The sequence below is a fragment of the Arachis ipaensis genome, chromosome B08 (genome assembly GCF_000816755.2).
Source record: "Arachis ipaensis cultivar K30076 chromosome B08, Araip1.1, whole genome shotgun sequence".
In the NCBI taxonomy this organism is placed as follows: Eukaryota; Viridiplantae; Streptophyta; class Magnoliopsida; order Fabales; family Fabaceae; genus Arachis; species Arachis ipaensis.
The window spans coordinates 23,834,571-23,846,913 of record NC_029792.2 but is presented as its reverse complement, the minus strand read 5'-3'; the positions used below and the strand labels follow the sequence as shown (position 1 = coordinate 23,846,913).

At 33.4% G+C, this 12,343-nt stretch overlaps 1 protein-coding gene and 1 long non-coding RNA gene across 3 annotated transcripts; both read left to right on the top strand.

Annotated features, from left to right (window-relative positions):
- Positions 563 to 1,685, top strand: LOC110265824. 2 transcript variants are annotated; one of them, XM_021109158.1, is made up of 3 exons: positions 563 to 1,118; positions 1,225 to 1,483; positions 1,550 to 1,642. In XM_021109158.1, the coding sequence occupies exons 1-2, from the start codon at positions 614 to 616 to the stop codon at positions 1,329 to 1,331; spliced, it is 612 nt and encodes a 203-aa protein (XP_020964817.1). In that variant the 5' UTR covers positions 563 to 613; the 3' UTR covers positions 1,332 to 1,483; positions 1,550 to 1,642. The 2 variants fall into 2 exon arrangements, with proteins under 2 accessions (XP_020964817.1, XP_020964816.1); XM_021109157.1 differs by having other exon boundaries at positions 564 to 1,118; positions 1,225 to 1,471; positions 1,550 to 1,685.
- LOC107610770 lies at positions 2,680 to 4,047 on the top strand. Its single transcript, XR_002352215.1, has 3 exons — positions 2,680 to 2,771; positions 2,861 to 3,246; positions 3,935 to 4,047. It is a non-coding gene; the product is annotated as an uncharacterized LOC107610770 (long non-coding RNA).

The following is a 12,343-nucleotide window of genomic DNA, read 5'->3' as shown; positions in this document are numbered from 1 at the left end:
ATTTACGACCCACGGTTATTGAAACGGTTCCCCAAGTGACTTCTGCCCAAGAATATGAGGCAGACTTCATTGGAGATTCTGATTCTGATGGGTCATCCTAAGCAATTTATTGCTTAATATGTACATATGTATACTTAAGTTTTCTTCACCTTTTTATTTGTAAGTAATACTTATTTTTTTTGTTAATTTGTCAGTCTCTTACATTTTTCTTATATTGATTTTGATGGGTATATTGACTCTACTTAACTAATTTATTTGTGTAGGAATAAGGAATTTATTGATCTTAAATCTACATCAAGTAAGAATTTGCTTAGATAATTTGAGGCTAAGAGACAAAGGATTGTAATTGAACACAAGAAATATAAAATGGAAGCTGTAGCTGCTAATGACAAGGAGAAATCTGAGCGAAGGGTGGATGAACCAGAAAGTCAATTGGAGATGCGTGCAACCAAAGGGCAGAAATCCATGTCAAAGAAGCTGGATTTTTAGTCATTTGCAAAGCACATTCGATTCTATTATCAAAAGGACTAATTCCACACCTACCACCTTGGAAGTACAGCCAAACATTCCTTCACAACAGCTAGAAAATAAAAAAAGAAAGGAGCTATTGACTATGCCTACTACTGAGAAAGTCAAGAATGGAGTGCAGGGTAGAAAATCAATACAAGGCTTGAAGAAGTCTAAGCCTACAAACATGGAGGCAGATGAACTTACAAAGAAGCTCGAAGCAATTCGTAAAAGGAACCGCAATGTGCCAACAAGTGTAAGCCAAGAGCGAAGTTGTCCAAGTTCTACTCAACTCACAATCAACCAAGGGCAGCAGCAGAATATTCAACTCATAGATGAAGAGACTCAAACAGGGCAAGATGACACAACTTTGCCTACTCCTGAAACTACCCCACAAAATGAAAGTGCAATGTTGGAGCAAGGAATATCAATAAAGGGTAAGAAGATGCCAGGAGTAAAGGCTACAACAATTGATGAATTCTTAAAGGAAAATGGGATAAACGTGGAAATTGAAGGACCAAGCACTGAACTAAGTGAGGACGGGGAAGAAAGCATGGCACTTGATGAAGACTATTATCAACATGTGATGGAGGACATTGATGATGAAGAAGGTACTGTTTTGCTATTTTTCTATCTTCTCTTGTAAATTGTAATGCTTCTTTTTTCAATTGGCATCACTAATTAGTCCTTAATCTCTTTTCTAACGAATGAAACTAGGAGAGCCAAAGAAGAAGAAAACCCATGGAAAAACAACTTGCAAGGAGATTTATGCGAGGATTATGGAACAGCGGGAAGAAGTCACCTTGATATTGGACAGCCCGTAGGACCAACCGACCAAAGTGTTTCTAATTTAACTAGTTTTGTTGGCACTACTGGTAGAAATAAAAGATTCGTTAGTCTTTAGTACACTAGTTGGCATGCTGTTTCTCCTAAAGCTAAAAAGTTCATGTGGGACTATGTTAACGTAAGACACTCGGTAATTATTGACTTCGATTTTTTTATTCAGCACAAGAGCATATAAAAACTACTTATAATCATGCAGACCAAGTTTATCCTCCCAGACAGTGGAGAAAAGTGGGTAATTCAAGCGATTCGAGATGCTTGGAAGCGGTTCAAAGGAAAGATTAAGCAGAAGCACTTTGTTCCCTATGATACTATTGAAGATATGGTGAAAAATCGACCCCCACAAGTACCAGAAAGTGGATTCATAAAATTGATCTATTATTGGAGTCATCCTCTAATCTAGGTAAAAGACTATATATGTTGAATTTTCATGTGTACGCTTTGTTTCTAACATGTGGTTCAGCTCTTTCACCTTTCTTCTCTTTAGTTTCTTTGCTGTTTAGCATTTTATAGCTGCCAAAATGGTTGTTGTCTGTTTTACTAAATGGACTATGATGGTTATAGATCTGAATTTTATCCATGCTTTATTTTTTTATCGGTTTTTGTTTTCTGTGCTTTTGACTGCTGTCGTTTTATGGCTCTGCGATGTCGTTTTGGAAGTTGAACTACACATGCTTATTTCGGTTTGTGCTCGTAATTCGCGTTGCTTTTTGATGAAGCTTCATCTTTTGTCGAGATAGATGAATAGATCTGATGCTTGAATCTTCTAATTGTTCATCTCTGGTTGCTAATCTGATGAAGTTCATTTGCATTTCTTGCTTAGTGATTTCAATTTGCGCTATTACCACGAATATTTTGTGAACTTGTTTGTTTGAAGTCTAAGATTTTATCCAATTTTCGTCACTAGTTTCACGAGAATCTTATATGATATTCTTTGTTATCGTCTTAGCTACACTAGTTTTTTTATTTATCTAATTTTTAAAGGCAGAGATAATATTTAACGAGTGAATGTGACATATTTTTCAATGCTTTAGCTTAATAATGCAGCCTTGCTAGTAGATTTGCCCAACTCATTATGCTGCACGTGTTAGTAATTGTATGCTAACTTTTTATTCACTTCCAGTCAATAAGTCAAAGAAACAAGCAACACAAGGAAAAACAGAAGTTTCCACATCGCATGGGGCCAATCAATTTTGGAAGAGTACGAGTGGCTATGGTAAAATTCTTTAATATGAAAGAGCAGATTTATATTTATTAGGATTTATATTTGCATAAATTGAAGAAAGAAACCAAAGTAAGATCTTGTTTTGTAGCGAGCGACAAAGGAAACAAACGAGGAACCAAAAAGGTTTGAGATGTTTATTACTACCCGAACAAGTCGGAAGAGGAAAGAAGTGGATGAGGAAACACAGACTGCTGTTGTAATAGTTCATTGAATCATTCATAATTACATTTCAAATTTAGGATATGGTAACTAATTCAATTTTAAATGTTTCTTTTATGTAGGAAGACTTCCAACACCGCCAAGCTGCTGGTGAAACAGAAGAGGAAGCATTTGAGGCCTTATTCGGGAAAGAACAACCAGGTCAGGTAAGGTTGTATAGAAGATCTGTGACAAAAAGTGATTTTAAAAAACATGCTGAAATTAATGAAATCAAGAATCAACACAAAGAGGAAGTGTCCAGTCTGAAGGATAAACTTGGACACATGGAGGCCAAACAGCAAAAACAAGAGGAAGAGATTCATGGGTTGCGAAATATGGTCAAGTTAATACTGCAGCGATCTGAACCTGGAATGAGGCCAGAAGAACTAGAAGCTTTATTACAATATGCCCAACAGTCTCCGATTGATGCAAATAGCGGCCATGGATCAACTCATTTTCTGAACTTAGATGTGGTATGTCCTTATCTGTTCCTTATTCCATAGTTTTTTGCTTGCATTTACATTAATTGCTATGGCTGAAAATCATATGTTTGTTGGCTTTATTAACACCGAAGTTGTATTGCTATGGCTAAAATTTGTTTATGCAATTCTGGTTGTTGTATTTCTGATTTTGTGCACTTGGTACATATGAATTTGTCCCTATATCTAATTTAAGTGTGAAAGTATGGTTAATTAGTGCATGAATAGTGCTATAGGGACATATCAGAATTGTGTTAAAGGAAATGGAAGAAAGAAACACTTGCAGATTTTCATGGTTTGAATGAAACAAGATAATACATAATTTCTTGAATTCACCTCTTTTGCCGTGACCATGTTATTTTTTTTTTTTTTGTATATGCTTTCTTGGTTTACTATGTCTACGTGTTCCTTTCATTGCAAGCTCAAGTGGGAAAATCTTGTGAAATGTTGCTTTTGATTTGAACAGAATAACATTACTGTTTTCTAATCTCACCATGCATGTTAGTCAGAAACTTTAAATTCTTACCTTTTGTTTCTCAAACGTTCTTGCTGCACTGAAAAAAAAAACTTTTATAATTTTTGTATACTAAAATCTTGATATAACAAGAATTCCATTTAATTTTTATAATTACGAATGTCATTATGAATATTTTTCTAACTACTTTTCTATATAATTATGCAGGGTAACAATGAAGATTAAGCTGATTATTATTGTGGTTTATTGGCTAAGATAGAGTACTGTTTAGAATCTTTACATGTATGGTTGACTAATGACTTTTATTAGAAGATACTTATGTATCTAGGATATATTTTTTTTTGTAGAGTATTAGTAGTAAATTCTAAGTGATATTATGGTTATTTTGATATGGCTATGCTTACTTTAGTGTGAGATGTATGAATTTTCACAATTAACTTCCTTCTAGTACTTTTGAATCATTATTATAAATATATTTTAGTTTGAGATAATTTTATATATATATATACAGAAAAAAAAACGAGACCTAAGGCTACACTTATATACAGTAGCTATAGTATACAAAAAAAATAAAAAAAAAACGAGACCTAAGGCCACACTTATATACAGTAGCTATAGTATACAAAAAAAAAACGAGGGACCTAAGGCTACACTTATAAAAAGTAGCCATGGAATACAATGTGGCTACGCTTTACAGGTGATGTAGTAGCATTGAAAAGCGTAACCTATTCTGGTAAAAATAGAAGCTGAAAAGCGTAGTCTTTGGTCCTGGATAGCATCACTTGAAAAGCACACCCTATTCCCAAACGCCAAAACCGTAGCCCTTAGTACAGAAAAGCGTAGCCTTTGAGAATAGGCAACGGCCGAATAGGAATCTCTCTAAAAAGCGTAGCCGTAGCCCAGAAAGCGTAGCCGTAGCCTAAGGCATCAGTTTTTTCACTTTTGGCTACACTTTTCAAGTGTACTTGAATGGGTGTTTTTCTTGTAGTGTGGATGTGACGCGTACGCGTGGGTCACGCGTACGTGTCGTCTAGCTTTTTCTTGTCACGCGTACGCGTCATGTCACGCGTACGACGTCGCCTTCGACGATGCACCTCTTCACGCGTGCGCGTCGCTATATGCACTCCAAATCCTTGTTTTTCCATGAATTCTCCAATTTGCATGCTTTTCTCTTCACTTCTTCCATCCAATACTTGCCTTATGAATCTGAAATCACTCAACAAATACATCAAGGCATAGAACGGAATTAAAGTAAATTAAATTTAGCTATTTAAAGGCCCAAAAAGTATGTTTTCACTCTTAAGCACAAAATTAGGGAGAATTACAAAATCATGCTATTTCATTGAATAAATATGAGAAAAGTTGATAAAATCTCCCAAATTAAGCACTAAGATAAACCACAAAATTGACGTTTATTAACACTCCAGAATTTTCGGCAACTATTAAATCTCCCAAACTTCCAAATCATGAGCTTTGCTTCAAGCATGGGTGTCTTGTGATGCTTATTGGAAATAATGATTATTCAGCAAGCCTTTGTAATGGTACTAGATTAGTTATCACAAGGCTTGGCAATAAAGGTATGGAAGCAGAAGTTGAAAAGGTTTTCATACCTAGGATGACATTAACTCCTTTGGATACAAAATTTTCATTTAAGCTTCAACGAAGGCAATTTTATTTGATGCTCTCATATGTCATGACTATAAATAAAAGTTAAGAACAATCATCGGATTATGTTGGGCTACTTCTTAAACAGCAAGTATTCACACATGACTAACTATATATTACAGTCTTAAGAGTTACTAACAAATATGGATTAAAGATTGTTATTTCTCATGACGATTCAAACAATTACATTGAAACCAACAATGTCGTTTATCATGAAGTTTTCAGAAATATTTGACTTCAGCATATTGTGTCGCACACAATTCATAAGGATGATATTCCTAATTCTTCTAACTTCTTTCTTTAATTATCTCTTACTTATTTATGTCTCAATATTTTGTTTTTAAAATTTGACCAATCTTTATCCTTAACATTGTATCTATCTAGTGTACACATTATTAATTTGCAAACTCACTTGGTATTTTTAATTTATTGCAGCACAACTATCAATTTCTAGTATGGAAAATGTAGAGTTTTGTTTTAACTAATCTTCATTTTCTTTCCATGTATTGATATTAATTAAACATGTTTAATTAATACATGATTTAAAATTATTAATTACATCATTATTATCATAATTTTAAGATCAATAAATATATATGACAAACATATCATTATCATGTTCATCTCATATGATTGTTATTAATTTCATAAACTCAATCCCCAAGAGCGCGGGCCTCTTGCTAGTTTATTGTTATAAGATAAATTTATATTGGGAGAGAACCTCTAGCTGACACGTGGGAGTTTGGAATTCCTTACTCTCTCTTCTCGCAGCTCAACATGTGTCTTTTTTTTTTTGGTGACTTAAATAAACTAAACAAAGAAAAACAAAACAAACAAAATAAAGGAACTGCTTAAATAGAGGGACAGTCCCATTTAAGACTACTCTTAAACTCCTCCCAAGGTAAAGGAAGCTCCACATGAGAAAGTTGTAACTTCATCGCCATCTTTGCCATAGTGTCTGCCACCGTATTTGCATCTCTCATAATCAAACGAAAGTCAACACACCAATTCTAATGCATGATATTTCTTATTTTGAGCACCAAAGGATCAATAAACCCAAAACCATCTTGGTGATTAACAACAAGATTAAACGTTTCCACACAATCCGTCTCACAAATAACATCTCGTTGACCAACATCCCAGGCTAAGAGATATCCTCTCCAAATAGCAAATAATTCTCTTTGAAGAATACTATCACTCTCAGTCATTCCCAAACACCCCCTTTGCCAACTCCCATTACAATGTCTAATAACACAAGCAAAACTAACACTATCACCTGAACCAGGATAACTAGCATCACAATTAATCTTGAAAGTACCAATGGATGGGGATTTCAAAAACCATTTAGAATAGAGGGAAGGGACACACGTTGTAATTCAAAAATACTCCTAAGCTCATTTTCTGAAGTTAATGCCAGACAAATTACTTTTTCCGGAGGCCAAGTTTCATGAGGATTAAAGATGTCATTATTCCTTGCTCGCCATATCCACCAAAGTCTCGAAAAGAACCTGAACGGATGCTCTCTGCTATGATACAAGAACCAGTTCTTCAAATCCAAAGGATGACAAGAAATCTCCAACCTATGCCATACAAGCTGAGCTTTTGGACAATCTCAAATATAATTTATAACTGATTCCTGGCTAGAAAGACATCTTGGGCACCTATCCGATGACAACATCCATCTTCTGAAGCGAAAACTTGCAGTAGAAAGAGCCTCCTTAAGACACAGCCAAGCCAAAAACTTGTGCTTTTCCGGAACAAACTGGCGACAAAGCCAAAGCCAATTCTCCCGCTCCTCCCAACCAAAGAACTGCTTACATAACCACAAGTAACCATTGTGTGAGTCATAGACTTTGGCAGCAGACCCAAACCAATACCAACCCACTTCCGGACCTGCTTACACATCTGGATTGTAAGAAAGAATATTACCTTTCATATTTTGAGATAAAGGAGAATAAAGAGTATCCAAATGCCACCTACCAACCAACCAAATATCTTGTATCCGGAGATTCAAATCAGAAATGTAAACATATATCATTAGATAATTGTCCTTCTCTCCTCCAGCTAGAAAACCAAAAATTCTGGTTCAAATCCCAATACACCAAGCAAACCCATCCTTCAACACTTCCCAAGCCTTGCAAAGACTCCTCCAAATGGGAGAGCCCTTATTCTTAAGACAACTAAAACTGTCATATAGAGATGATCGGTATTTGGCATCCAACAATTGGACCCATAACTTGTTTGGCTGCTGAAAAAAAGTCCAAACTAGTTTCTCAAGAAGAGCAATATTCACACAATAAGGATCTCTAATCCCAAACCTCCATATTTTTTTGGAGTAACCAGTACATTCCAACTAACAAGATTCAATCCTCTTCCATCAACTTGTCCTTTCCAAAGAAAATTCCTCATCATAGACTCCAATTTACTAATAATTCCTTTGAAAAAAATGGAGACCTGCATCTGGTACGTGGGAATAGCAGCTGCAACAAAATTAACCAAGCAGAGTCTACCAGCCCAATTGAGTAAAATCCCTTTCTAGCTTGCTAGTCTACCTCGAATCTTATCCATGACACCATTGAAAGCTGAACGGGTCACCCTAGAATGGTGAAGGGTAACTCCAAGATACTTGCCCAAGTCTTGGACAAATTTGATAGAGGATACCCCAGTGAAAACATCTTTCCTTGTTGCAGAGACATTCTTAGAGCAAAGCGCTTTAGACTTCTCCACAATAATCTTCATTCCAAATGCTTTGCAAAAATTCTCTAAAACCAACATCACATTTTGCATTTGTCTCTTTATAGCTTTACAGAATAGAAGCAAGTCATCCGCAAACATTAAATGAGATATTCTTGGTCCCCCTCTAGAAACAGCAACTGTTTTCCACAAACCCAAATCAACCTGATGACAAATAAAGCATGTCAATCTCTCCATACATAACACAAAAAAATAAGGTGACATAGGGTCTCCTTGTCTAAGACCCCGGCTAGGAGTAAAGCCATTCAGATGATTCCAATTCCAAAAAATAGATAAGAAAGGAGCAGTGACACAATTCATAATGAAATTAATTGTAGGGCTGGAAAAACCAAAGCTCTTAAGGGTATGGGCTAAAAACCTCTAGTCAACTCTGTCATAAGCTTTCTCCAGATCAATCTTAAAGGCCAGTGTGACTTTCTTTGATTTAGTCTTCTTCATAAAGTAGAGAACTTCTTGAGCAATAATGATGTTGTTAGGATTTTTTCGTCCTGGAATAAATCCTCCATGAAGCGGGCCAACAATCTCTGCAAGATGAGGACGGAGCCTATTAACAAGGACCTTCGTGATGATCTTGTGAACTACATTGCAGAGACTAATCGGCCTGAAATCTTTCATAGATACCGGTGATTCAACCTTTGGAATAAGAACCAGTAAAGTCTCCATCATTCTCGGATTAAGAGTAACACCGGAGAATGCTTGCTTAACCATCTTCCAAATATCAAGACCAATGATCTTCCAATATTCCTTGAAGAAGAAAGCTTGAAACCCATTAGGACCCGGAGCTTTAAAAGAGTTCATGTGAAAAACAACTGTTCTGACTTCCTCCATAGTAACTAGTGTCATAAGATCATTGCAAGTTTTCTTATTCAGAGAAGGAAGAGTCACATCACTAAGGCAACCTAAATCAACATCATCCAAATGATAGAATAAGCTTTAGTAGAAAGACTATGCTTTTCGACTCAGAATCTCTGGAACAGTTTCCCACACTCCATCCTTGAGAAAAAGGCCATGAATCTTATTATACTTCCTTCACACGAATTTGAATATGAAAGAATCTTGTATTCCTATCCCCAAACCTTACCCACTACTCAACGTGTGTCTTTGATATTGCTTTTGAACCTCCGATTATTGTTAACCCCGCAATAGCTCCCACATTATTTTTTCTGCTAGATAATAGATGTATATTTTTTTACTTTTAGATGAATTTAAAATTTAAACTGAAGGGTTAGTTTGTAAAGTACAGCAATTTCTAAATTTGTTCTATAATTTCAAAATTAGACCGTATTTTTTCATAGTTTTAAAAAAATTTTCTTATTTTTACTTACTAATTATTATACTCATTTCATTTGTTTGTTTTTTCATTCAAATATTATTACCCAAATTTTAATCCAAATGTTCTATTGTAATAATTCTTTTATGTTAACAATGTCAATATTGGATAATTATAGGATTACACTCCCCTCCTCTGCGAGATGCTAAAATGACACTCTCCTCTCCTCTATTTTATAAATGTACATTCCCCTCCCTTCTAACTTTAAAAAACCTCCTCTTCCATCTATTTTAAATTTTTTGTGTTAACTAATGTTAACTTTATCCATTGTTTAAGAGAAAATAAATTATTTTTCTAATAATTAAATCATACTTTTTAAAAAATTTAATAATTATATAATTTTTTTTCTAAAATACCCTTCAATAATTTTTTAATTATTAAATTACAATTTTACCAAAATTTTCGTTAACAATTTTTTTATATTTTACTATTAACTTGTTGATATAAAAAAATATAATATTTTAATATTAAGTAAAAAATTTAAGTAAAATTATTTTTCAATATCCATATGTATTAATTGTTATACATATTAATAGTAGTAACTTAATGGGTATTTTTTCAAAAAAATTTTTTTTTTTAAAAAAATAGATAAAGTTAATATTAGTTAACATAAAAAATTTAAAATGAATTAAAAATGAGATTTTTTAAAAGTTAGAAGGGAGGAGAATGTACATTTATAAAATAGAAGAAAATGGAGTGTCATTTTAGCATCTCATAAGAGAAGGAAGTGGAATTTTCTCTTTAATTTATTTCTTTGCATTTTGCATTGTATTTTTAACTAGACATGCTATCTAAACCTAAAAACTATATTGTTTTATTTGAATATGTCAAATGCATGTTTGTAAAAATGTTTATGTATAAATCACATTTAAATTTACTGGTAACTAAAATGTAATTCTCTTAAAATTTGGAAGATAGAAGACTCGAACCCGCAACCTCTTAATTGAGTATGGGGAGTTTATGCCATTTGAGCTATTATTCATTGACTTAAATTTGGAAGATAGGAGACTCAAACCCGCAACCTCTTAATTGAGTATGGGGAGTCTATGCCATTTGAGCTATTACTCATTGGCAAAATTTGGAAAGATAGAAGACTCGAACCTGCATAGACTCTCTATACTCAATTAAGAGGTTGCAGGTTCGAGTCTCCTATCTTTCCAAATTTTTTGCCAATGAGTAATAGCTCAAATGGCATAGACTCCCCATACTCAATTAAGAGGTTGTGGGTTTGAGTCTCCTATCTTCCAAATTTTTTTGCCAATGAGTAATAGCTCAAATGGCATAGACTCCCCATACTCAATTAAGAGGTTGCGGGTTCGAGTCTCCTATCTTTGGTAAAAAAAAAATCACATTTAAATTTGGGCAATTTACATAAATAAATTGTTTGTCCTTTAAATTTACGCAATTGCATTGTTTCAAAAATGAAGACGCAAATACATTATTTCATATATCTATAGAAACCGCTACTGTCAGTAGCGGTTTATCAAAACACGTAATCCGCTATAGGCAGTAGCGGTTTACATGCGAATGGGGGAATACAGAAACCGTTAGAGGCTGTCGCGGTTTTTGTTTGTTGATGCTTGACCATAAACCGCTACTGTGTATTGGGACATGTACGTAAACTGCTAGAGGCAGCAGCGGTTTACGTTGATTAGAAAAAATATTTGTTTATGCTAAATTAAGTTACAAAAAGATTGAGAGAAAATAATATTATAAATAAAAAATTTAATTTATCATTTCACAATATAATTTAAAAAATATAAATATGCATGTAATAAATTTTTTATTTGTATTTATTATTAGAAGTGAGACCAAATTACAAATAAAAAAATACAGTCTTCAAAGTATTGAATTATATAAACCAAGACTAATTTTTTTTATTCTCATCTCTTTTAAAATTTATAAATAATAAAATAATTTATTTTTAGCCAAAAGTTTACTAAATCATATATTTTTCTCTTTAAAAATCACTTCATTCTCTTTTATTTATATCAACCATACAAAGGAGATTGGAGAGTTTGAAAAATGGGTTGTGTTCTTTGCTGCTGATTTACATTTGAGGTTCTAGCCAAATGATTTTTTTTTATTTGTGCAACTTTGTTGTCTTATACCAAAAAATAAAAATATTTGTATTTTACAGTTGATTAATTGGATAAATAATAGTGATAGCATCATAATTTTGATGAATAAAATAAAAAATATAAATATGCATGTAATAATTTTTTATTTGTATTTATTATTAAAATGAGATTAAATAGCAAATCAAAGAGTGAGTACTCACAGAGTACTAAAATATATAAACTAAGATTAAATTTTTTTTTATCTTCATCCCTTTTAAAACTCATGAATGATAATATAATTTATTTTTAGTAAAAAATTCACTAAAGCATACCCTTTTTCTTTAAAAATTACTTCATTTTTTATCCATATAAATCATATGATTGCAAAAAATATATACTCGTTTTCTTTCTCTCAATCTTTTTGTAACTTAATTTAGCATAAACAAATATTTTTTCTAATTAACGTAAACCGCTGCTGCCTCTAGCGGTTTACGTACATGTCCCAATATACATAAATCGCTACTGCCAGTAGGCCAAGCATCAACAAACAGAAACCGCTACAGCCTCTAGCGGTTTTTGTGTTCCTCCATTCGCATGTAAACCGCTGCTGGCTATAGTGGATTACGTGTTTTGATAAACCGCTACTGGCAGCAACGGTTTCTATAAATATATGAAACAATGTATTTGCGTCTTCATTTTTTAAACAATGCAATTACATAAATTTGAGGGACAAACAATTTATTTATGTAAATTGTCCTTTAAATTTATATGGTTTATTACTATTATTTATCGTGTTTATTATAATCT

Bases quoted from the DNA above. Each gene is read 5' to 3' on its own strand.
- LOC110265824 (XM_021109157.1), top strand. From the start codon at position 614: ATGCCTACTACTGAGAAAGTCAAGAATGGAGTGCAGGGTAGAAAATCA. The intron at 1,119-1,224 runs GTACTGTTTTGC...GAATGAAACTAG, and splicing joins GGACATTGATGATGAAGAAG to GAGAGCCAAAGAAGAAGAAA.